This window comes from Podarcis erhardii (assembly GCF_964252035.2).
Source record: "Podarcis erhardii genome assembly, chromosome: Z".
NCBI lineage: Eukaryota > Metazoa > Chordata > Lepidosauria > Squamata > Lacertidae > Podarcis > Podarcis erhardii.
In genome coordinates, this window is record NC_138504.1 from 25,541,479 (window position 1) to 25,566,793 (window position 25,315).

The following is a 25,315-nucleotide window of genomic DNA, read 5'->3' on the forward strand; positions in this document are numbered from 1 at the left end:
TGTGTTTGATCAAGAGAGAGCAATTTCATTCATTTATTCATTTGTTTCAAAGAGCCACTTTTTAATTTCAATAGCGCCTTAAAATCACACCTCAACAATATTTTATTTTTATTTATTAAAAAATTGTTTTTTCATCTGCTAGCTAGACTATAAACTTAGGCGATTCTGCTGGTCACTTCTTAATAAGAGTGGCAAGTTGCTCCTAAGTATGCCTAATGCATTAGCAGCAAGACAAAAGAATCCCTCACTCAGTAATGCTCACCCCAGGGTGGGGCAGGAGGGAATAATAGGGAGAGGGACCCTCCACTTGTGCTAGAAAACAAAATGTTAACATGCACCCCAAATATTTCTTTCTGAACAGCAGCTTCTAGTTTTGAGAAACTGGACTGATAAGCTGTAAGTGAGCTTCACAATAAGGTTGTGGAATAGAAAGAGAAACCTGAATTATTTGCTCTGGTGAGTGAGATCCTGAACCCTGAACCCAAAAGTCTTCTACACCTTTTCCATACAGCTTCTGTCCCATTCCCATCTAAAACACCTCACAGGAGAACAATAGTAGACGGATTCATGCAGCACATTATAACTGTAACCAGAAACCATTGTTGTCTATTTGCTCAATCTTGCCTGCTCCCTTTATACACCAACAGCCAAGAAATTAACACTGGGACCTAGAAAAGCCCATTGATTTTCATGGCCTTAGGTGTGACTAATTCTGCATGGGATTAGGTTGAAAGCCTTCTAGATGACCTGTACCAACAAACTTGGGCATATCTAGTGAAGGAAAGAAGCATATTTTGGTCCAGCAGCAACTTACACCTCTAGTGATTTAACTGTATTAAGAGCCTAAATGTCTTCAACCAATAAAAAAATACAGGGATCATGAGCTATTTCCAAAGTATGAGTTTTACAAAAGTTAAATGTTTGAGTCAACTCCTGCTTTTGACTGATATTAATATTCATTCTAGTGTTTCAAAACTGGCAGAAAACCTGAAGATAAATTATTGTTTTTAATGAAGAATAAGTTCATATGCTTCTTTAAAAGCAGTTTTCTTGAAGAGAGTGGTCTATTTTGTGAGTAATGAAACTCATGAACTGGGGATTTCAGGATCTTAGCAAGAACAACTATTGCATTTCCTGATTTCAGAACCGTGTCTGAGATTAGGGGGCTGGCCATAATACAGTGGTGCCCCGCAAGACGAATGCCTCGCAAGACGGAAAACTCGCTAGATGAAAGAGTTTTCCGTTTTGGAGGTGCTTCGCAAAACGAATTTCCTATGGGCTTGCTTTGCAAGACGAAAACGTCTTGCGAGTTCCTGCGGGTTTTTTTCCTCCCCCCCCCCTTTTCTAAGCCGCTTATCTGATAAGCCGATAAGCCGCTAAAAGCTGCTAAACTGCTAATAGCGCTAATCCGCTAAGCTGTCAATGGGCTTGCTTCGCAAGACGAAAAAACCACTAGACGAAGAGACTCGCGGAACGGATTCTTTTCGTCTTGCGAGGCACCACTGTACTTTCATGAATATTACATTGTCCACATCAAAAGGCCACTCCTGTGAATGAAGCAAGTGCTGTACATTAATGGCTTACAACACTGGTATCAGCTCTCAACAGCCCTTCACATGCTCCATTTAAAAATCAGATTAAAAACCCCAACTACAATGAATTGATCAGTGCCATCGACTAATGAATGCTTTGAGCCACACTAAGTATTCTTGCAGCATTTTAAATGAGCCATAATAGTTTTTGGCTGAACAGATCCAGGTAATTTGCATGTAGAGGATACTAAAACTTAAATCCACTCTTAAAAGTTGAATGAATGTATACAGAAAAGCACTACTTTAGCAAGCAAGCCATTTTAAATAAAGACTCAACTGCACCAACACTACCATGAACACATTTACTGCGAGTAGCTCTATGGAAAGCCAATTCAGATAAATATAAACACTATACAGAGCTTCAAGCCAGTCTCCCAAAATTGCAAATGTGCTGCATTTTACCATGAAAAATGATGTAACAATATTTACAATGGAAGACACAGCCGGATCAATCAGCTCAAAACTTTTTAACAGATCAGTGAAACAGAAATAGCAAATATAATGAACAGTTTCAACCATATATGTTTTAGTTTGTACAGACAATAACTGTCAATATCAAATTAAATTTACAGGACAAACGTTGTTCCATCATTGGTTTTTCTGTACTATACAGCAGCATAAAACGGGTGGCTGGAAGGTTGCCCACATAGTGATATGTTTTACATAGTTGGAAAATGATCTTCCAGCACAATACTGAATAAGTTAGTTGCTGTAAACTAAGACAAAAAGATTGCATATTTATTATGCTGTACCTGTTAGTATTTGTACCAGTAGAGTTGAGGTTACCCATTTGCTTATTTATTCAGCAATTGTAAAATCAGTGCTGTATATTGTACCATGGCAGCCTCAGGATCTAATATTTGTTAACATTTGTTAAACCTTTTTCAGAATCATTTCTTAACTATCACCCAATTTTCATTTTTTAAATGAAAAGATGTGAAGTACCTATTGCATTGTTAATTTACAGAGTCCAAACAAAACGTACATGGCAAGACAGTATTGTGGTCTAGAAAAGTGGTCATGTTTTAAAGTCAAAATCTGTTTAGCAGCAACTAGTTAACTATACTCTTGAAAACCTTGCTTTTCTAGATTCAGATATTCATCTGTGCTTTTAAACTCTGCAGCATATTTCTTTTCCTCCTCCTGATTACTGGGCTCTGCATAAACTCATGGATGCCAACTATATGCCAGCTATATTTGTCAGAAATCACCTATATCACTGTGTGACATGTATATTAATACTAACCAAAAATAAATTCCAGTACACAGTCATGAACATCAAAACTGACAGGAGGATCTAATTTGTTATACAAACTGGTCCAGTACGGTGGGTCTGCCACTTACAACCTTACACGGGGTAGGGTGGGGTAGGAAATAAATGGGAAGCGGGGGAGCCTGCTATTCCATTTATTTTCCCTTTACCCACACACCCAGCGGTTTTCCTTCCTCACCAGCCTCTGGGTGGTCCTGCAACGTGATTAAAGAATATTGGGAGTGTATTTATAACAAGCTTAAACAAATGTTTAAAGATCTTTCCCTAAAAGCTCAGAGCTGTTTCTCCTGGGCATAATAACATCTGAAGTCCCAAAGAATCAAGTGAGTCTGTTGCTGTATGCCACCACTGCTGCTCAATTTTACTGGCACCAAAATGGAAAACGAATGTCGTTCCAACAAAAGATGAATGGTATCATAAATTGTTGGAATATGTGGAATTAGCGGCTGTGACTAATAGGATAAGAAACAGAGATGACAAAAAAAACAAAACAACTTAAGGAAGAATGGAAGTTATATATAGAATATATGAAAAATCATTATAACAAGATAATTAACCTAGCAGGATGTGAGCACTTCAGCAGTGTAAGTTATAACAAGAGGTAAAGAGAGGAAGAATGAAAAATTTAGAGAAACAAGAAGATGCGGTTTGGAAGGGATTAGATAAGAAACCATGGAAGGAGTGGAAGGGAAGTATATTAAAGGATATATTTGTTTTGTTTTGATTGTATTAGTTTATATGGTCAGTATTATGCGTTATGTATTTAGTTTATGTATCAGCGGAGAATGTGTAACAGAAAAGCAAATAAATAAATCAAGAAAAAAGGGAGGGGGTCCTGGGACACTTCCAGAGCTCTCATGCCTCCTTCCCAGAAGCCAATAAGAAAGGAAAACCCACTGGGTACATGGAAAATAAATAAAATGGAGGCGCGGAATGGGAGGTTCCCCCCACTCTTAATTTATTTATTCCCCCCTCCACATAAGGCTGTTATAGTGTAAGTAAAGTGGTAGGCCCACTGCACTTTGGAAAGGTCAGATGTCAAAAAGTGAGGCAACCCTTACTCAATACTTTTACAATATACAACTTAGAGGAATACCAGCTGTGTGGTGCCTGAGGATTTGTTTACTGCTTTCAACCCTTTCAGTTATCAGTGCTTCTAATTATTAGTATATACTATAAGTTCTAACAACTAGTGTCAGAACCAATAACTAGTGTCATGCTCTTTAATGACGTAAGTGAGGCACCTGGCTTCTGGCTACAATTTTTAATTCCCAATTTAAACAATAATCCTAGTAAGATAATGTATCCCTTTCCCCATATTAGGTATAATAGGACAGTCTTTCTGTCCCCTAATTTTGGAAAGAAAAAAAAAATAGCTTCAAATGAAAAGGGTTCTTCTACTAAAGTTTAAGGAATTTTTAATTCCCAATTTAAACAATAATCCTAGTAAGATAATGTATCCCTTTCCCCACATTAGGTATAATAGGACAGTCTTTCTGTCCCCTAATTTTGTAAAGAAAGAAAAATAGCTCCAAATGAAAAGGGTTCTTTCACTAAAGTTTAAGGAATCCTCTCTATAGAAGCTCTACAGCACATCAACATTGTAATGCAGGGAAAATATACAGTTGTAAAGTCTGCATTTCTCCCCCATTTGAACTTATAAAGAAATCAACTCCCTGCTAATCCAAAATATCATTAATTGGGGGGGGGGACTACACAGGGAGATAAAGAAAAATGAAAACTATAATCAAGATACAACCAATTCTTCAGTTCTACCTTTACATTCGAGATATTCTCAACAATTTTCAATTTAAGAGGACATAGGATTATAAAAATAAAAAAGACAGAATCCATAACTCTCTTGCATCATAAAGCAAAATTTAACCAACCCCACCCCCACCCCAAGTCTCATTTAAGTACCATTTCTCTCCCTTATAGCATATTGTTCTTGTGGCTGTGAAATCTCACCACAATCTGTGCATGTGTCTCTCTCTCCAGAAGGGAGCCAAAGATAGAGTTTGTGTGTGAGAGAGAGAGACAGACAGACACTTGGGTTACAGACTAGTTCGATGCATGTTTTACCTGTAAGTCCCACTGATTTTAGTGGTTCTTATTTCCTTACAGTTGGTACAGGATCAGGACATTTACCTGTCTTGGAAGAGGAGAAAAGGCTGTGCTGTGTGTGTGCGCGCGCGTGCGCGTGCACACATACTCACATACACTTATTCCTCAGAAATTGCAAATTATCTTTACAGTATGCTCTAGCAGCAGCTGTTCTCAAAAGTGGCCACTGATGGAGCAAACAATAAATGACTTCTTTGCAAACACAGCTACAAATGTTGAGGATCAGGGAGGTGGGTAGGAAGGCAAAGAGAGGTGGTAGCTTCTCCACCTATTCCATCCTGGCCAAGGCATGAAGTGGGTGAAGCTAAACAATAAGCTTCTCTTATGCATGTAAGAGAAATAGACAGGCAATAGGAAGAGCATGCATGAGGAATCTCATGGAAGAGATTCTCTGGTAGCCTATTTATTAGGTAGCGGGGTGGGGAAGGCTGTATGTGTTGCAATTGTCTATTCAAAACATTGGCTGCAGGCCTCTAGTCCCAAAAATATAACCCACAGATTTCAATGAGACTTACAAACAAGCATGCTTAGGATCAAAGTCTTGGCCTGTTGTTCCCATCCCTTCAAAATGGTTTTAAACTGCAATAATAATAATAATAATATAATTCTAAACCATTTATAAAACATTTATGCTATCACTTCAAGTACTAGAAAAGCAAAACTCATATTAGGTAGATTCTCAGATACCAAGTGACTTCTCAAAACAAACTCATGGGAAGTGTAGAAGGAACACAGCATTCACCTTGTCTCCCACAAAGATATGCTAAGGGGGGAGGAAAGAAACCTCTGTCATCAAAACTTATATATGACCAAAGTTAATTTGGAAAAGCACAACTGTAGTCTCAACCAACACGCGATGAAAAATCATTCCCAATGATGCATGTCTGTGTCTGTGCTGGTGGAAGTGAATGGAGTTGACTGGAGATGGGCTCTGCTTCCAAAAGCACCACACAGTTATGGAGATACCAGCTGGAAAGCCTGCTCTTCTCACAATGGTTTCCATAGTAATGCCATCAGTCTAAGGGAAGAACAAAAATATTTTAGTGCAAGTGAAACAGAAAAAAGACCAGTTTGGTTTATTGTACATGGTATGCAGAGCACAACTGACAATTGAGGAAATTATCATGATAGCCTTAAGACATTAATCAATGCATGTACAATCCTGATGGCCAGGTTTAGATCCAGGATGCTGGGAGGAACCACTCTCATTTTTTCTTCTCCAGGATTTATTGTATCCCATCAAAACTTAAGGTGCCTGGAACATTCATGTCACATGAACCATGTATTTCAATCCACTAAAGCTCATACATTCAGTTTCCCCAGCTAATCTGGTGGTACAAAATTGGGAATAAGGAGTTGTGAAGGACCTGCCAAGTCACAATATAGAATTAGCATGTGGTATGCAGTCCAGTGGCTACTCTTAATAGCCCTGATCTATTCCACCTTATGGTACACAAAGCAATTCTCCTTTAAAATGATTTCAAGGAGAATCTTAGCTGAAATATGGCTCTTTCACATATTCCCATCAACATTTTATGAATCTTGAAACCTCACAAGGTGAAGAATTAAAAATGGAGCAATTTGAAACTAGAGGCATCAAGTGTTTTGAGGGATTTCTTCAATTAAGGTACCATGCGTTACATATACCACCTCACCTACAAAGGAGCAGGAAAGTAAGTGTTAGTTTCCTTAAGGTAACCCACATGAAAGTTCACCACATTCAGCAGATAGTGGGAGTCCAACGTGGAGAAATTTATCCCAAGAAAGCTTAGTATCACAGCAGCTTTCACAGCCTGTTAATATTATACCAGTAGATAGATACACACAACATCAACAACCAGAAAAGGCAACCCAAAGGTCAGTATGTGTTTCTTGTCTCCCCAATATATTCTTTATTTGGTTTATATAACAACTATGAAAATCACTGTCATAATTCAGTAACTAGAAATGGGATCTAGCAATTCAGTTCTCCAACTCCCCTCTTCAAAGAAAACCTACTTAGGTAATAATAATAAAAACACATTAGGAATTCCAGCAATACTGAGTACTGAGGCAACAATCCAAGTGACTTTTTTATATTTGGTTGGATTTTTTTTAAAGTGACATTTTAAAAAACAATGTGACAGACCCTGAAGACCGAGTGATTTTCTGCATGATATCACAAATGGATGAAAAACATGGCAGAAGGAAAATTGTCCATTCTGCTTGCAGGGCAGTTGCTCTCCAACAACTCAATATGTGAGATGAACAGCCACCTGGAGCTGAAATGGTCTCCAGAAGATTCACTAGCCCCCAAAATGTCATTTGTCAGAACACAAACCCAAAGTTCTGTGACACTGGGGAAGAAGAGCTAGCACAGGACTATACATTCAGTAGTTTTTAAAATCAAATAAAAATTATGTCTGTGGTTAATGTTTGTGTGTGTGTTTGTGTTTCGTTCTGGCTAAGTGTGCCTTTGAAACTCTTCATGTCCCCAAAGAATAGATTTTGTCACTAAGAGGTACAAGCAAGGACAAATACTAAAGATCATTTCCAGGACCATTGTTCCCTCACACTTTAGAGATGTTCCTTCCCTACATGCAGCATCTGGTTCTATATCTGAGAAGTTAACCTATCAAAGGAAAATAGTTAACATTGTGTGGGAAATGACATACTGGATTCCTCCCCACTTTATTTTTTCCACAACAAGTTTAATATCTAAAACTAGCATTACCCGAAGTCAATAACTGCCAGTTCCTTACTGTCTTCAGTACTTTTCCACTGAACTTTTCAAAACATTCATTACACTCCTGACTTTCTGCACTTGGTACCAATTCTTCAGCACCTTAAGTACCTTTGAATAAGCACTATAACCCATATAGGCAGAAGGTTGCAAAACACACTAGCCTGGTTCACATAGCACAGGAATTCAAACTGAGGGTTACTGGGACTGCACAAGTGTGAGGGTTGCCAGAGAGGAGGTCAGACCTGATTTGCTCCTCCCTAGTCATTTTTTACTCCTGAACTGAGCTGAGCCAGATTCATGTTAAAACTCTTCCCTCGCTAACCATGAGCTGCAGCCAAAGTTTGATCTTCACTGAAGTAATCAATTTCTACCAGGGATGTGCACAAAAAAATAAATTGCCCCTGAACCCGTCTCATTGGCATGGATATGACATCTATCTTTGCCTCTGATCTGGGGCAGAGGCTCATCTCACCTCATTTTCCAAAGCCTCAGGTGTCATCTCTATTGAAATAATCAAGTGCCTATAACTTTTTTTTTCTCTTTTCTTTTTTGTATATTTGGATGAAAACGGAATGCATTAAGAGCCCCTTCTATAAAGAAATGAAGTCTGCTAGACTGGGCATCGAGGGGAAAAGTAAGAGAAGGAGCGTAGTTTTATTTAGGACATGGGATCGCCACATATCTGATCCTCAAGAGCTTGGCTTAGCTGTGGAAAGTCATTCACAAAGTGGCCAGGATCAGGGTTCAAACTATCTCCCTGTCAGTTGTACTTCTCAAGCTGTTCTTGGAAGGCGTAGCAACTCCAACTGCCACAGCTGTTGCTCTGAACACATTCAGCTAACAAAGAGGAGAGCCCTGGTAGAGGTTAAAAGCTACAGCTGTCATTCACAAACTACACTCCTGCATCTCGGGTTGGAATCTACACTTACAGAAAAGCTTGGAAACACTTTGGGGAAGTCTAAAAATGTGAAGCAGTCTCGGTATATCCAAAGCAGAATAGTCATTTGGGGCCCGTGCCTCATCCAAAACAAATGGCAGAGTCCTAATGAATATGGGCGAAGAGGCTCCCCCACTATTTCATGAAACAAATACTAGTGCAGGGCTGTGTGAAGGAGTCATTGGAGAGCCAACTTAGTTCCCACTCCAGTCCCCAAGTGCACGCCTAATTTCTCCCTAATAAGTGAATGCTGGTCATATATTCTTCCAGAGAAAAGCATAGTGCTTCATGTAACAACACTGTTACAAGGAGGGCAGAACATACCCTAGAGAACTAAAATTTAAAATTTGATTTTATGTTGCTATGCACTTTTTAGTGTCTCAGTTATTCTTAAGTTTAAATCATTCACCTACACATTTGCTTTGCTATATTCTTCACTCCTGTCCTAGCTTCTAATAATTTTAGGGTTTTTTATTACATACATAAAATGTTCATGTGCAACGTTCACATTTTAAATAAAAGTCACACACAACAAGTGTGCTTGGTCTGGGAACATAAGAAGATCCCTGTGAGATCAGGCCAAAGTGGACCATCAAGTCCAGCATGCTGTTCTCACAGTGGTAGCCACATAAACATGAATTATTTTGATGGTGTTTGACTGGCGGTGGCGTGATGCAGTACTCCTGCTCCTGCAAACCCAGCCTGTATTTCATCTAACTTAAGAACTGGCTCACATCTGACTGCAGTGCCCACCCTTAAGAATACCAGCATCACATTGGGGTAAGATATGGACTAGTTGCAGCAGCAGTGTTCAAGTGTGAACAAAACCTCAGTGAGTTACAGCACTTTATTAATGCCCAATTAAAAGGCTCACACACTAGCCTTGCTTATACCTACTAAGCCAAGGCCTCTAGAAACCCAAAATGGGATGATCTTACAATGGCTTCATAGGATGCACAGGCTCATACTTTTGTCAAGCCAACTGGGGAAAGGGCAAGTGTCCTTTTATTTATGTTTTTGGAAATGGTGATTGGTTATGATTGTAAGTCAATATGCCAGGTACATAGGGCCCAAGCCATTTAGGACAGGTGAGATAAAATTACTAACAAAAACTCTCCCAAAAAAACTATAGGGGAACTTGATGCACTTTAGGCAACCAATCACCTTAAAAGGAGAAGACCTATCCTGCATTACAATCAAGGGTTAACAAAAGCAGAAGTGATTCTTGTAGACAAAGTCTAAGCATTTGGAATTTGTGAAAAATGATTATGATGATCAGACCCTGATTGCCCCAAAGGACCCTAGATGTTGTGGCAATCTCAGCAGCATGTTATCCTGTGCCATTCACATAGGCTGTAATTGATGTGAATTGCCCACTCAAATGTAACTGTCCAATCTCAAAGATTCTTATCCCGCTTTAAAAAAAAGGGGAAATCAGTGTCAAGGAATCACAAACATTCCTACAAGTCACAGCATTTTATTGTATTGACTCCTACTTTACTGTACTGACACAAAAACTTGCAGTGGCTTTCACCAGACAGAAAGTGCAATAGTGCACCTTGTATCTTCTTGCAAATAGTGGTACCTCTAGTTACGAATGCTTCTGGTTACGAGCTCCACTAACCCGGAAGTAGCTGCTCCTGGTTGAGAACCTTGCCCCAGGATGCGAACAGAAATGCACACTTGCAGAGGAAGGCCTCTCATTAGCAAAAGCACGCCTCAGGATAAGAACAGTTTCAGCTTAAGAATGGACCTCCGGAACGAATTAAGTTCGTAACCCAAGGTACCACTGTATACATACCTGCCCTCCCAAAAGAACCTCTATTCAGAATCACTAACAGAGCCACTCCTTAAAAAAACCGCACTCCTGAACAAGTAGACTGTGCATCCGATTCTTGATGAGAACTAGTGGCAAGAGGATATATTCAGATCTACAAAAATAGTATGGCAAATTCAAAACAGGCAAACAGAAAATTAAGCTGCCTCTGGCCAGAGGCTGAGGGAAACACTCCAAGCTAGACTGTTCTACTGAACACCCCTTCACAGCAGATGACACACTCGCTTTACTTTGCTGCTAAACAGACTAGACTCCAATTAAGTGAATTCAGATCCCTTTGTAACTGTAACTGTAGATATAGTAGAGTGGTCTTACAGTGGAACTTCATATTCCACCTCCAATGGGCATCTTCCCAGCCCAGTCAGTCACTGCTTCTCTTGAGGCAAAGCAGAGCCAGAAGTGTGACATTTTCAGGAGAGAAGTAGTGCAGGATAATATGTGGCCTCTCCTCTGTCCCTATTCCCAGGTTCCAGATCTCTTGTATGCAATGGGAATGCGAGTCTCAAACCCACCCACCTCCTTCTCTTATAGAAATTTCACTCTTCTGACCCTGCAATGTCTTGAACACATGGATTAAAGGTAGCATGTTTAAATCCACCCTTAAGTATTTCCCTCTCTATATTTTGTACACAGCTATGGGTACAAGTACAAAATACACACAAGCTGTGTCAAGTTTGAAGGGCAAACACATGGAAAGTTTGCATTTAAAACCAAAGAAAAAGTAAACTGATCTTTCAGTCACCACGTCACAGTACAAAACTTGGGACCTTCTATATTCACTTGGGCTGTTTATACTTGGGTACCCCAACCCAGTACAAAATACAAAGTGAGAAACAAGTTTTGGGTAAATGGCTCATTCAACTAGAATTACTCATCTGTAAAATGGGAATAATGATGACAGGGCTGTTGTGAGGATGAATTAAGTAAAGCACTCTGCACCTGAATAGTGTCACAGGGAAAATATCACATGGTGCTGACTCAAATATTCCATCGGCACAAGCAATGTTGTAGAGCAGTGATGGCCAAACCTGGCCATCCGGCTGTTTTGGGACTACAATTCCCATTATCCCTGACCACTGGTCCTGTTAGTTAGGGATGATGGGAGCTGTAGTCCAAAAATAGCTGGAGGGCCAAGTTTGGCCATCACTGTTGTAGAGCATTCATAGCAACTAATAGAGTGATCGTATCTCAATGATGAAGATCTTCTCAGATGTTTAAATGCACAAAGGGCACAATCTAGTCCTTCACACCTCAAGCCTATATATGTATTCCACACAGAGCTGCATTCACAGTGCTGACCCCTCATGTTTGACTCAGATATAAATTCCTAGCATAACTGAACCAGTCCTAATTCTAATCAGTGGTGCCACTAGGGCTGATAGCCAGGGCTGAGGTCCAGAGTCCTGTAGTTCAGGAGGCCTCCAAATCACCACTCAGAAGAATGGCAGGTGATGAAGGCAGCAGCAGACAAGCCCAGCATCAGCAGCTGGGCCGCTGTGGGCATGTCATGGCCCACAGGAGTTGATACTGTCAACAAAACATTCATTCCTTTTAAAAAACAACATTATGGTTTCCTACAACAACATGGTGCTCGTTCCCAAGTAAATCTGTTTAGTATCAGGAGAGCAGGAGCAAACATCATTTATTTTCTGTAGTCATGATAGAGCTACAATTTAATGAGTTTAAAGTGCAAAACTGCACTTGTTCAGAGTGTTTCTTTATTAAATTACAGTTGGCAATTTTGTTTTTTTCCTCTCTCACCTACCAGTACTGTCAAAGCCAATGTAAAGAACAAGTGTTGGAGGGAGATAAATGCTAATTGCTAATTAACACCTGCCATCTAAAGCCCCTCCCCCAAAGACTAGTGTCTAAAACTACAGAGTTCCACCATTGATTGTGAATTTCCGTGATTTCATAACGTAACAACTGAACACAGATATACACAGCTGCACAGTAAGTAACTAGAATTAATGATTACACACACAAATTTAGAAGAACCCAAGAACATCTGTCTCTGATACCTTGAACAACAAGTTTCCAGAGCATGCCCTCATAAGCAATACTAAAAGTAGCTAGAAAATATCACTACAGCCTAGCTTGCAATATTCTTGAAGGACTTTTTTCAAGCAGAAATAAACATGGGAAGGATTAAGAGCTGTAATGGCTGAAAAGTATGGAAAAGGGCAGGGAGCAGGAAATATTAGGATTCAGTAGGCACTTAAACCAGGTGCAGGAAAATGTCTTTTATTTTTTACTAGACTCCTAAGATCCATCAACTGGAGACAAGTGCAAAAATTGATGGGGATTGGGGAAATACACTTATTATAATGAAGGAACAAGGTGTTACTCGTTACTCAATTTGTAGTCAGAATCTGCAAATCACTCAGATTTACTAGTGGATTTCAATCCAACTTCTGTCTACAACAACTTAAACACTAGAGCTACTATGTAACGGAAAGTCCTAAATAGCAAAAAATACACTAAGAAGGATATTAGAAAAAAAGAAAAAGAACATGATGGCATAGTAAGTTATGTTAACCTGAGTCAGATCATATATTTCTTATTTCTACCTTGAAGTTCCAGGGACTGAACCTGCAAGGTTCTGTATGCAAAGCATGAGTTCTGCCACTGAACTACAGCTCTTTCCTAAATGAAAGCAGATCACCCCAAACTAAATATAAGAAGGATCAACATTCAGTAAGGCATGTGCATTCTCTCACTATATATATACTGTGGTACCTCTGGTTACGAACTTAATTCATTCCAGAGGTCTGAAACCATTCTTAACCTGAGGTACCACTTTAGCTAATGGGGCCTCCTGCCGGCGCGTGATTTCTGTTCTCATCCTGAGGTAAAGTTCTTAACCCGAGGTACTACTTGAAGTGTTTATAACCCGAGGTACCACTGTATACTTACAGATACATAGATATAGGTATCTCTTACATTAAGTCTTGAAGTGCCTACAGCTGTATACATCGGGGTAGTCAACCTTTTTATACCTACCACCCGCCCACTAATGCATCTTTCTTGATGGTAAAATTTCCTTACTGCCCACCAGTGCTTGATGGAAGGAGGATTCAGCTTGTGCCGTAGTACCTCCTACTGTCTACCTAGAATCCTGAAACACCCACTAGTGGGCAGTAGGGACCAGGCTGACAACCCCTGGTATACATGGTCAAAAACCAGTAAGCACGGGAATCTCATGCACCAGCCAACACACAAAAGCACACCTCACCAACCCAAAAGTCAGAACTGAGTAAAGCTGGATTCTGCAAATTGTATGAGACAAGCAAGTTTAAAAGGTTTTGCAAACATTTACTTCATTTGCAAAATCTTTCTGCTACTGTTTGTAGGAGGAAAAGGGAGGAAAGAAATGCATCAAAATGTTACTCTCCTGGATATTTTACTGAGATTTTACTTTTTTTACTTTGGAGATTTCATTTGCCACACATTAAAACAGTAGAAACCCACATGTTTTTTATTATGCTAAGTGTTTTATGCAGTACATTTCCAATGGTTCCATAAAATCCCTCTGCCTTTTCCTTCCACAAAAGCCACTTATTGAATTGGTTAAAACCAACCCCCTTCCAATACCACTAAGTCTATTATGTACCTACATTTCTCTCGCTTCACTAAAGTATTGAAAGGCATGTTAAGAAATAACCTACAGGATAGCCCTTTCAGGAAGTGGGCAGCATGTCTGAATGTTGCCTGAGATCAAATACTTCTCACTGTACAAGCTAGTATGTCAGGATAAGGAGTTCTAGCTTAGGCTGAAATGTATGTGGAAGGTGTACGTGACACACATCCAGAGGAGGGGTGGGAGGGAGGAAGAAGGAGAGGAAAAGGGAGGGAGGGAGGGAGGGAGGGAGGGAGAGATTGAAGAGGGACAGTGGTGTAAATGCTGCACCACTGATATCTCTGAATCAGCAATTTGGCTCTTAAACCTACCTCCCACAGACACCTCTCTTACTTCAAACACTCTCAATGTTTCCCCTCCCTACCCAACCATGGGACAGGGTAGGGAGTTTCTTGGTATACACGTGCACATTTGTACACAGCCTGAAAAACCAAATATAAAAGTTGTATTAATTCTTCAGAAAAAAAGGAGATCTACATCTGGGCCATCAGATGTAAGGCAGTTAGGCACGTAGCTATTATGCCTCCCTAATGCAATTCTGCGCCTGCAACAGATAAAGTGCCTTGCATAGTCAAAACAATGGAACAAGCTCCAGCTGCTGAAGTGCTTCTTGGCATAAAGGTGTTAAAGGCACAGAAGTCCCGCCAGGAAAAATAATTTTCCCCCAATAATTGTCTCACATTCTGATGCTACAGTATCCCAGTATATGCCAATTTGCTTCTCAAAAACATGGATGTTTCTGTTTCAACATGTATAGTATGAAGGTGATCATTAGGTTGCCTTTAAGATGCCTAATAAAGCTACATGTGACTAAACTTAAAAAACAAACAGCAATTTGCAGGGTGGGCCAAGGCGGAGGCACTCTGGGTCATACAGACCTTTTAAAGATGAGTCACAGTTTTAGGACAAACAGTGGTAAAGATTTATCCTTCCTCCTTCCCACCCCTCAGCCACAAAGTAAGATTGTGCAACTCTTTTAAAAACTTTAGCCTACATTGAACAGAAGCTGTCAATACCATCCTATTTCTTATAAAGAAATGTTTGGACATTCTTAATTGCAAATATTCTCCCTTAAATATTAAAAACATTTTACTTTAGAAAACCAGGTCTTGCTTTTATACTACAGTGGTACCTTGGGTTACATACGCTTCAGGTTAAATACGCTTCAGGTTACACACTCTAACCCAGAAATAGTGCTTCAGGTTAAGAACTTTGCTTCGGGATAAGAACAAAAATTGGGCTCCGGGGGCGCGGCAGCAGCAGGAGGCCCCATTAGCTAAAGTGGTGCTTCAGGTTAAGAACAGTTTCAGGTTAAGAACAGACCTCCGGAACGAATTAAGTACTTAACCTGAGGTACCACTGTATAAGCAAACTAAGGATTTGGTGGGAAAAACTGATCCCGGGTATCTAATTATAATGAATAAGTGATACAAGCTAGGATTTCAAGCCCAGCTCACCCACCATCTGCTAAAACACAGTCTTCCTCCTCCCCTTCTCTCCCCTTGCCAATAATAATTTCTTCCCAAATTCATAGAGGTACAATGCTTTTGTCACTTCTGGTTGAATGACACTTTTGCTTGCACAAAATTATAAACAAAATATGCAGGATCTAAAGGTCCTGTGTAACTGAGTTCCTGTGGCAACTACATATCTGTTATTTGCCTCCTGCTGCCTTATTCTTGTTTGTTCCTTCAGTCACTCTGATCTCCTGTCCTAACAGTGTCCTAGCAATAAAGTGACCAAATGCTTTTCATTATCTTCAGTTAAGCTCTCATCAAAGGCCAAAATCCAGTGCTCAGTTATGCTTACACTGAAGTTCCAAGCATTTCAAGGAGACAAGTGTACCAGAATACAAGGGTGCAGTTTTCAGCATGTGAATTTGCCTAGTTAACTAGTTACAATGGACTCCCAATGTAGATAAACAATTTGTTTTTGTTTTTCTTAAGCAGCAAAAAAGTATTGACTTAGCATGCAATGATGCAGCTTCCAGCAACATGCTACGTTTTCCAGTGCTGATTAGCAACATCAGTACAGTGGTGCCTCGCAAGACCAAATTAATCCGTTCCGTGAGGCTCTTCGTATAGCGGTTTTTTCGTCTTGCGAAGCAAGCCCATTGACAGCTTAGCGGATTAGCGCTATTAGCGGTTTAGCGGCTTTTAGCGGATCACCTGAGAAGCGGCTTATCAGCAGATCAGCTGATAAGCGGCTTAGGGCTTAGGAAAAGGGGGGGAAAGGGAAAAAAACCCCGCAGGAACTCGCAAGACATTTTCGTCTTGCGAAGCAAGCCCATAGGGAAATTCGTTTTGCGAAGCGCCTCCAAAACGGAAAACCCTTTCGTCTTGCGGGGCACCACTGTAAAATGTAACAGGTTCTGTACTTTGCTTTGGTAAAGGAGATACAACAAAGAAGTATAATGAGTTTAAAGAAAGTTGTGAACAACATGCCTGAACACCAACTAGAAGAATATCAGAAATGTAACACAACCACTAAATGGGCACTGGAATGTTTAATATTGTTGCAGGTTTTTCTGTTATGTTCCATATATACAACTTTTTTTCTTTTAAAGTCAAGAATCAATTCACTTTCACATTAGTGAGCAAACCTATTGTGTTTCACAGGAAGGTTCTTAAATTGCAGGTAAAGAGATATACTGTGATTGCAGGTACAAGTTCAAGCCAAGTATTCAAATAGTTCATTCAGAGTCACTCAAACAATACAATTTAATTTTTAAATTATAAACAATATAATTTATCTAAACATTTTTACCCAGTTCGGCAGCAAAAATGGCTCACTAACAAGGAAGACAGTTTCTTCTCTCAGGCTTATCATCTAAAAAGACATGACACAAAAGGAAAATGGATTGGGGCATGAGGATATAAGCAAACTCAGTTACAAGCACTTCTAATGAAGGGAGCAAAAGTTTATGGTCTCCCAGCTGTGCAGATGGAATAGCCCCACACCGTTTCTCTATGACAACCTGATATAACAGCTGCTTAAGGTCTTCTTCCCCTCCTGTACTCACTTGTCAGCTTTCCAAATCACTGTGTGCTGGGGTGCCAAAACTGGCAAACAGCAAGTTAAGCAATTCCTACTAGCCAAGATTACAAATCACAATCAAACTGTGAACAGTAATTTGGCAAACCAGAAAGTGATCTGTTGAGACCAGGGGGAGGGGAACATGCATGGCTCATGTAACAGCCAGAGCTCATGTAAGGGAAAATATATTAGATGAACTGTGATATTTCATGTAAATTATGAACTTAGTAATGCACATGGCTGGCCTCCATTCTTTCTTCCAATATTTCCAAATCTTTTAGCATTCTTGTACTTTTCTTTTTTTTAATAACATCTTTATTGCCATTTGCAACCAGAGCTTATATATTTAAAAGATGTTGTTACACATAAAGAAAGGAGAAGTATATGAACATATTTTAAGCACATTAGTTGGGGAAAGTGATCTATAACAAAAGCAAACATTTTGAAGGGTTGCTATATTTGAAAACCTTACATCAGTGAAGCTTAAATAAATTTAAATCACGTCAGCTTGAACCAAAGGATCTAACTTAACTCTAGCAGCTACTTGTATTACAGAAAACCTCCTTTCAGACGGAACAATTTGGAGTGGAGAAATATTAGATCATTGAAAGGGTCTTTAACTTTTTTCCCTGCCTGATGCTTTTCTAGCTCCACCCCAGAACACCTCAGTGGCATTCTAAAAGATAAATATTCCTTACAGGGATAAATATGTATATGGAACGGGGGGGGGGGGGGGAGGGGAGTCAAGCAGAAAAGGTTAGAAGCCCCTCTCTTACTCCTAAAATGGATTTTCTGTGACACAAGTGGTTGGTGTTTTATGTTACACTCACTTGTGAATAATGTTTAGTTAAGTCTATAAGAAGTCACCTTCAATTTATCACAAAATTATATGGTACTACTTCCCTAGTTTCAGTCATTCAGAGATGTGAATCAACCCTTTCAACTTTTCCCATTCACAAAATTGATGGAGGAGGAGCAGAGTAATAACCTCAACAGAGGAGGAACTGTTTTCAAGCTTTTTATGTGGATCAAGGTAAAATGGGAACTTGAGGCTTTTGCAATCACTGTAAGTAGAGGGGCCCAGGCTTCTAACAATGAAACTTCAGACGTTCAACAGTTCTTGTGTTAACAATTTTACAGTGCTGAATTATAAGCACTTTCAAGTTTTATTTCCAGGTATCTTATGAAACTTTTTGAGCTTTGCTGTAAGAGCAGTAATCTGTTTCAAGAGGGAAATAAAACTGCATATGTTATGACAAGACCGTATACAAACTGATGAGAAAATGTAGAGTTCAACAAAAGTGACCAGAAACTCAAACCTTGCTGTAGAGTTTTAAACAGAAATGCACACACTCTAACCTACCTGTCTCAACAAGAATGGTATGATGCTTCAGAGTGTGAGGTCACAGTTCCCCCGCCCTATCTCATACATCTGAGACACTACTGAGATTTTACCTACAAGTCAAAATTTTCTAATAAAAAAAGAATTATTTAAAATTTTGAAAAATACTGTTACATTAGAGAAAGCACCTGAAAAATAAATGTGACTACATCAGTCATGTTTCATGGCTGACTTTTATCACAGTATACTGAAGTTAATTCTACACCTCCAAGGTCAAACTGGGATCATTAGTAAGCTACAGAATGCATAAACAATGTTGTACCTGCCCCACCCTCGAAGGAACTCAAGCAGACTTGTGCATGGGACAGGCATACTGTTGAGTTCTGCAATTTTTGCTCTTGCTGGTGAAGTGAGAATGTAGCAGCCCCAAAAGGCAGAAGTCACCTATTGTGGAACTCTAACATTTCATTATTTTGCTTGGCCTCCCCACCCACTCTGCTGTTCTAACTGAGGAGATGCTTCAAATCTCTACTTGTAGGAGTTCAAAAGCTCATTACTATTTTCAACTACTAAGGCATTTCTTTTAACTCTGAAACCAGGGCTTTGTCTGAATCTACTGATTGGCTATGTAACAGTCAGATGAAAATAATGAATGATTTGACCACATTCCAGCATAAAGTCAATGAGCTTAAGCACTCTCAAATCTCTGCTGGATTGTGCCCCCTGCCTCTAGCAAAATCTCTTCCTTATATACACTTTAAAAGAATTTTTCAATGAAGTACTCACTAACTTGAAATCTACCTAGCAGACTCAGCTACTATTACCAATGACTGAATTTTCTTAACCACTTCCATATTTTAAAGATTATCGGGACCAAAGATTCACATAAAGAAGTACATATACACACATGATTAGCCATATGCAAACTGCTGTCAGGCATGTTTTTAAAAAACTTAACTTGTAATCATCTTGGTTATGCTTCAGTTGCAGCAGTAACAGGCAAATGTTTTCAACAGATGTTGAAAAACTGATGAAAGCGTCCAAAGTTTAAAACTGGTAGTATGATTAGAGCTGGAGGGTAAGTCCCCCCCTACTCTGGTGTTTTTTTTGAATTATATTGAGCAAAGTACAATCCAAGTTTGAAAAATTCGAGAGAAGGCCAAATTCAGTACATTTCTTTACCACTTCTGTTTCTAATTAAATGGAGTTTAACATACAAGAGGAAGATACTCCAAGTATGCTGTCATTCACTGGTTTAGAAGAGCAGTCAAACAACTTGGATTTAACCACAGCAAAAAGAGGAGCAAAGAGTAAAGTATACCAAAGGAAATAAACTTTTCAAAAAAACCCAAGCAATGCTAACAGACTGACTTGTCTTTTATATACTGTAATCTTTTCCCAATAGGAGACTCGCCAAAGAATCTAAACTCATGCAATCTCTTAAAGCCTCTGAATATATTCAGATTGAGTTAAGGAGTACCTAGAAGCCCTGATTCAGCATTTCAGACAGTTTATCAGAGTCCAGTACATTCTTTGCATGTCTTTGTATCAAGCGATACAGGTATAATTTTCTAAGTAACAAAAGCAGGATACCTATTACAGTATTCAACTGTGTTATATTGGATTTTAAAAGTACTATTTGCACAAATAATTAGCTACAATGACTGAATAGCCACTCTCCATTAAAACAGTATTTAGATTAAGATTTATAGTGAAACACAACTGACTTCCACTTTTTCCTCCAGAAAAAGCTAAAAAATAAACAAACTATAAACTAAGACCAAGTCTGCAGACATGTTATTAGGTTTTAAAAGAAAGGGCTTGATCAAGGCACTATAAGACTATTGCAGCTGTAAGATTCTAGCTGAAGTAATCTAGAATGCTTACGACTGTCAAAATACTGTACTAAAAGCCTTCTCATGTCTTCCATTCTGCATCGCTACATTCTAAGGAGCTATTATTACCAGGTTATCACAGCAAAAGTGTCTGTGATGCACAACTAAATCAAGCCTTCTTTAAAAATTGTCACTGAACTCACAGGACAAATGAGAAAACCATTGTTCGATGGCCCTTGTGGTCTCTTCCAACTCTATAATTCTATGATTCTAAGCAAGCCCACTGAACTCCATTTACTTTTCTGTAAAATACAGTATGGAGAGAATGGTGCTGTATGCCTTCCAAATTAGCATCTACATTAGAAATGCATGCCAGTTTAACTGTCAGAATTACCTACACCTCAAATACACATACACACACCTCTCTCTTTGGAACGAGGAAGAGAGGAAGAGATTTTCATTTTCGTAATGCTCAGAAACCTGCAACCTCTTCACATAACTACATTTCCCAGAAAGCTTTGCAAGGGAAACCACAACTGTTAACCCCTTGTTAAAAATCAGATTATATGTATAATGCAGTTATGAAAACAGTGACTTTTAAAAAATTACATAAGACTGCTATACATGAATAAAATATATCACTTTATTCTGCACATCTCAAGGTAAACTGCAGTCTTGATGTGGCTTTAAGCTGGACTTCATTGTAGAGGGAGCAAGGGGAATTGTGGCTGGAAGTAGCAGATTTGTTCCGCAGAACCTCAGAAAGCAGATTCCTCCCTTAAAAGGTACCCACAACCATGCACCAGGGGATAAATTCCAATCCATTCATAAAATCTAAAGTAGTCAGATTCCAAATAAATTATTGTTATTTAGATGAACTGATGTCTATATTTTATTAGAATGTTGAAAAAGGAGTGTGGCAGTGATCCCAAACTTGGTAATGAAGACAAGTATGAGAACAATTTACTACTTCTCATATATTCTGTGATTATTTTACTACCCCATACTCATAACGACAACTGAACAAAAAAGCAGTCAATACATGTTTTCAAATTAAAAGATAGGAAACACTTGAGCCTGAATTGTGCATGCAGAACACTCCTTATGTGATGCTGCCAGTGAAAATACTGCACTAAATAGGAAAAGGGGCAAATTTAAAGAAGAAAATAGTGATTTACAATAATATATTGAAATTATACATGCATTAATTTGTGTGAGTGATTAAAAAAAATACAAACCTTTTCTTGCAGAGTTGCACTTCAAACCATCTGATCTGCTGAAGTCTATGCTCACATACACTCCACTTTCCAGATTCAAAGTACCATTTGGGAGGTGGCAGTTTGGTGAACTAGGGCTCTCCTCACAGTTTAGAGAATTATCTTGTAAATTTAGAGCTATATAGTTCAAGCCATTCTGAAATCCAGTTGAAGTATCTCTGGACATCTTGCTTTCATGGCCATCTGAAATGTGTTCTTCAGGTTTCAACCACACATTGTCAAAAGAGGCAGAGCTGTGCCTTTTGCTACTATCAGTAAAGAAAGAAGAGGAAGTGGTAACAGTGCCAGTGGAAGAAAATGTTTCAGAGCTATGCCTTCTCCTTCCCTGTGGATCAGCACGAATAACTTTAGGTACTACTGGCGGATCAGGACTAGGAACAGAGAACTCACTGCTACCAGCATATTGGTCAACAATGCACAGTCTATTAACAATGGAAGGAGGACTATCAATCTTTAAGCCATTTTTGCTTTCGGTGGTAAATGGTCCAGGTGGCATTGCTGCCATGTTGAAGGTCATTTCTGTATAGTCATCAATCCTACCGTTTCCTTTGCTAACACAAGCAGTACCAAATGAGAGCCTAGCATAATCTGAATCAGGTGGATTTCTGGGAATACTAGAACTTGCATAAATTGAAATATCTGTCAAGGAGTTGGATAGTTCTTTAGCAACCTTTGGTGACTGAACATCAAGATCAACACTCATGTAGTCAGAAAGTGGTGACTGCCTATGGTCACTACTGGAGCCAAGAGATGATGGCGATCCTTCTGCAGATAAAGAATAAGGTGTATTACTTGCCTTTTCACCGAAGTCAATATTTATATATTCACCAGGACTAGATGGCTCAAGTGGAATTGTACGATCATACATTCTTGGTATAGTGTTACTACCTCTAGTGCCTAATGGAAGTCTTGTAGGCCTGGTAATTTTGTTCTGTTCAAGTCCTTCATCTGAAGCTTTCAGCATAGATGGTTTGGAATGGCCATTAGCCAGAACATCATTACTGATATTGTTGTCATTTTCAGCTCCACTATACAATAATTTTCCTGGTGATGACATTGGAACGTATTCATCATGCTCACCATTTTCTCCTGACTGAGTCTTAAAGCTTCGTGGGAGAGAGAAATATGAGCTAAAGTTTTTGGAACTGGTGTTGGTATGCATATAATTTGAATCACTAGGTTGCTTTGGAGCAGCTGAGTTTCCAGGTGACATATCCATATACTCATTGTTCGCCAACTTCTCATTGCCACTTTTATTAAAGCCAGTTAAAGGACTACGTACAGGTGAAGAGATAGCCCTAGGAAACATCATCATATATCCTTTGGAATCAGCCTGTGATGATGGCCAGGAACTGTTTATCTGCTTTGGAACAGACACACTTTTAGGAGTCATTGGCAGATAATCACTGTTGCTTGCAAAAGAAGATGCAACTCCTGGCATCATTGGCATGTATCCATCATCTCTGGCTTTATTCCTGCTTTGATTGCATACAGAATCAAGGGCAGATTCCCCATACACTGGTTCAGGGTTATTTTTGAATTTTGGCGATTCAGAAAAAGGCAGGCGTCCATGGCTTCCTGAAGAAACTTCATCTAATGAAGTTGCTGTTTGGGTTGTTTTCTGCTGTGCTGGTATAGAAGCAGGCTTAGTTAGAGAGTAAGTTCTTTTTCTGAAGCATTTTTCAGCCTCCCGGTAATCATCTCTTGAACTATTATTATCCATTTGCTGCTTGCTCATAGACATATATTCATTTAAACAATTTTCTTCTCTGATTGGAGGCGTATTGCCCAAGGAATCTGGGGTATTACTCCTCACACGGAAGTACCTGAAGTCACCAGGGCTGGAACCATATTCATCGGAAGAAATGAAACCTCCATCACTTGGGGACCCACAGACGGATGAACTGGAAGGCCTGATGAAGGTATCGGAAGCTGATCCATGGCCACTACTTGAAGAAACACTGATGGGGCTAGTAGTGGAAGGGAAATGAGACACTGGCAGAGATGCAGACCTGGTGTGATAAGATGCACTAAATGCTGCTCTAACATATCGTCCACTTCCTTCTTGACGCCCCAAATTCATCCTTGCAGTATTCAGATGAATCAAACTTCCAGTAACTGACCTAAATGGTCTGGTCATTGTCCCCTCCCCTTCACTGGAAGTTCTGAAACGGTAAGAGCTACTACTCTTGGTGGTTGGAGGGGTCCCCCCAGTAACACTTTCAGTTCTGGATCTTCTTTGTAAGCCAGTTTGGCTAGGTGGCAGGTTACCCAGGTGCCTCCTAGTACTGATGAAGGAAATGGGGTTGGTGCTGCTACCACCACCGGAAGACTGGCTCTTACTGCGAGGTCTAAACTCAGAGAAGGCTTTCAAAGCTTTCATGGTTTCTAGGAAGGTTTCATGCATATTCTGGGCCACCACTGAATCATCCACTTGCATCCAAAGCTCACCTGGCCCAATGGAGGCAGATCTGCCCACCTCAATGAAAAAGAAATTTTCTGAATGCCCACACCGCCGAATGTTCATTAGCTGTAAGTGGACAGAGGGCACCTCACTATTCAGCTTAACAAGGTGGATGGCCTTGGTGGAAAGACACAACCTGTACACCCCAGTCAAATTTTTTGTCTGCCCCAGTCCCTTGGGTTTCACATTTACTTGCCAAACTTCTTTGAAGACGGTCCCTGGCCGAAGAGCAGTACCGTAATGCTCGTCGTCGTCATCCAGCTGCGGATCAGCCTGGTCTTCCTGCTCCAAGAACCCCCTCTTGCTTTGGCTCATGAGCTCACTGATTGCCTGGTACCAGCTCTCCTGCTCAGTCTCGTTTTCGGCAACCATTGCAAAGTACTCATCCTTGGTGTACAGGGCGATGATGTGCTTGTGCTTGGCATCTGCCCTCCGGCTAACCGTGAAGCACTGGTACAGAGGAATCACCCGCTTCGGGGGTGGGCAGCAGAGGGCTGCGCTCCCACCAGCCGCCGCTGCCGCCGCCGCCCTCATGCTGCTCTTGAACTTCTTCTCGCTGTCGTAGTACTCTAGCCTGGCCGGGGCCAGGTGGCTCTCCACCCGCAGCACGAAGTACCTCTTGTGGCCATGCTTCTGCTTCCTTAGGTAGCCGCATTTCCTCACGTCGTCCCCGAAGGCGACAGCGGACGCCGCCGGTGGGGCAGCTGCCCGGCTTGAGGGCGCCGAGGGGCCGGCTCGCGATGAAGCCACGGCGCCCCCTCGCCCCACGCCGGCGTTGCCCCCGGTCGCCGAGGCGTCCTCCTCCTGGACGAGGCAGAGGGAGCTGCTGGGGGATCTCCTCAGAAGCAGCATCAGATGGTGCGGGGGCTGCGCGGGCGGCGGGCAAGGGGCGCCTTCCATCAGCTCCTGGTCCTCTTCGGTAGCAGCAGTAGTAGCAGCAGTAGCGGCAAGCCTGGACGCGCTGGCCCGCTGGTTGTGGCTGTAGCCGCCTCCGCCGCCTGGTGCTCCAGCGGCAATGCCCGCAGCTCGGTCTCTCGCCTCCAGCACGGTGCAGCCGCCTTCTCCGCCGAGCATCCCGCTCGCCATTTTAAGGGGCCAGGGCAGGGTCCGGACCGCCGAGCCAGGCGGCGCCGCGCTTGTGCAGCGGGGGGGGGGGGGAGGGCGGGAGCGCGAGGGGGGTGGAAGAGCCGCCCTCCTCAGAGGCGAAGGGTCTCCCGGGCCCGGCTGGACATG

The 25,315-nt window shown here is 40.7% G+C and overlaps 1 protein-coding gene across 3 annotated transcripts; it reads right to left on the minus strand.

Moving 5' to 3' along the window:
- Positions 1-1,880: 1,880 nt before the first annotated feature.
- IRS4 (insulin receptor substrate 4) lies at positions 1,881-25,269 on the minus strand. Of its 3 annotated transcripts, XM_081846929.1 has the most exons (3): positions 21,580-25,269; positions 16,895-16,957; positions 1,881-6,007 (listed from the first exon to the last, which is right to left on the minus strand). In XM_081846929.1, the coding sequence occupies exons 1-2, from the start codon at positions 25,166-25,168 to the stop codon at positions 16,920-16,922; spliced, it is 3,627 nt and encodes a 1,208-aa protein (XP_081703055.1). In that variant the 5' UTR covers positions 25,169-25,269; the 3' UTR covers positions 1,881-6,007; positions 16,895-16,919. The 3 variants fall into 3 exon arrangements, with proteins under 3 accessions (XP_081703055.1, XP_081703056.1, XP_081703054.1); XM_081846930.1 differs by lacking the exon at positions 16,895-16,957; XM_081846928.1 differs by lacking the exons at positions 1,881-6,007; positions 16,895-16,957 and adding an exon at positions 20,963-21,175.
- Positions 25,270-25,315: the final 46 nt, after the last annotated feature.

Excerpts from the sequence above, each read along its gene's own strand:
- IRS4 (XM_081846928.1), bottom strand. The coding sequence starts at position 25,168 with ATGGCGAGCGGGATGCTCGGCGGAGAAGGCGGCTGCACCGTGCTGGAG. Across the intron at positions 21,176-21,579 it reads GTGCAACTCTGCAAGAAAAG|ATTTTATGAATGGATTGGAA; the intron begins GTTTGTATTTTT and ends TGACTACTTTAG.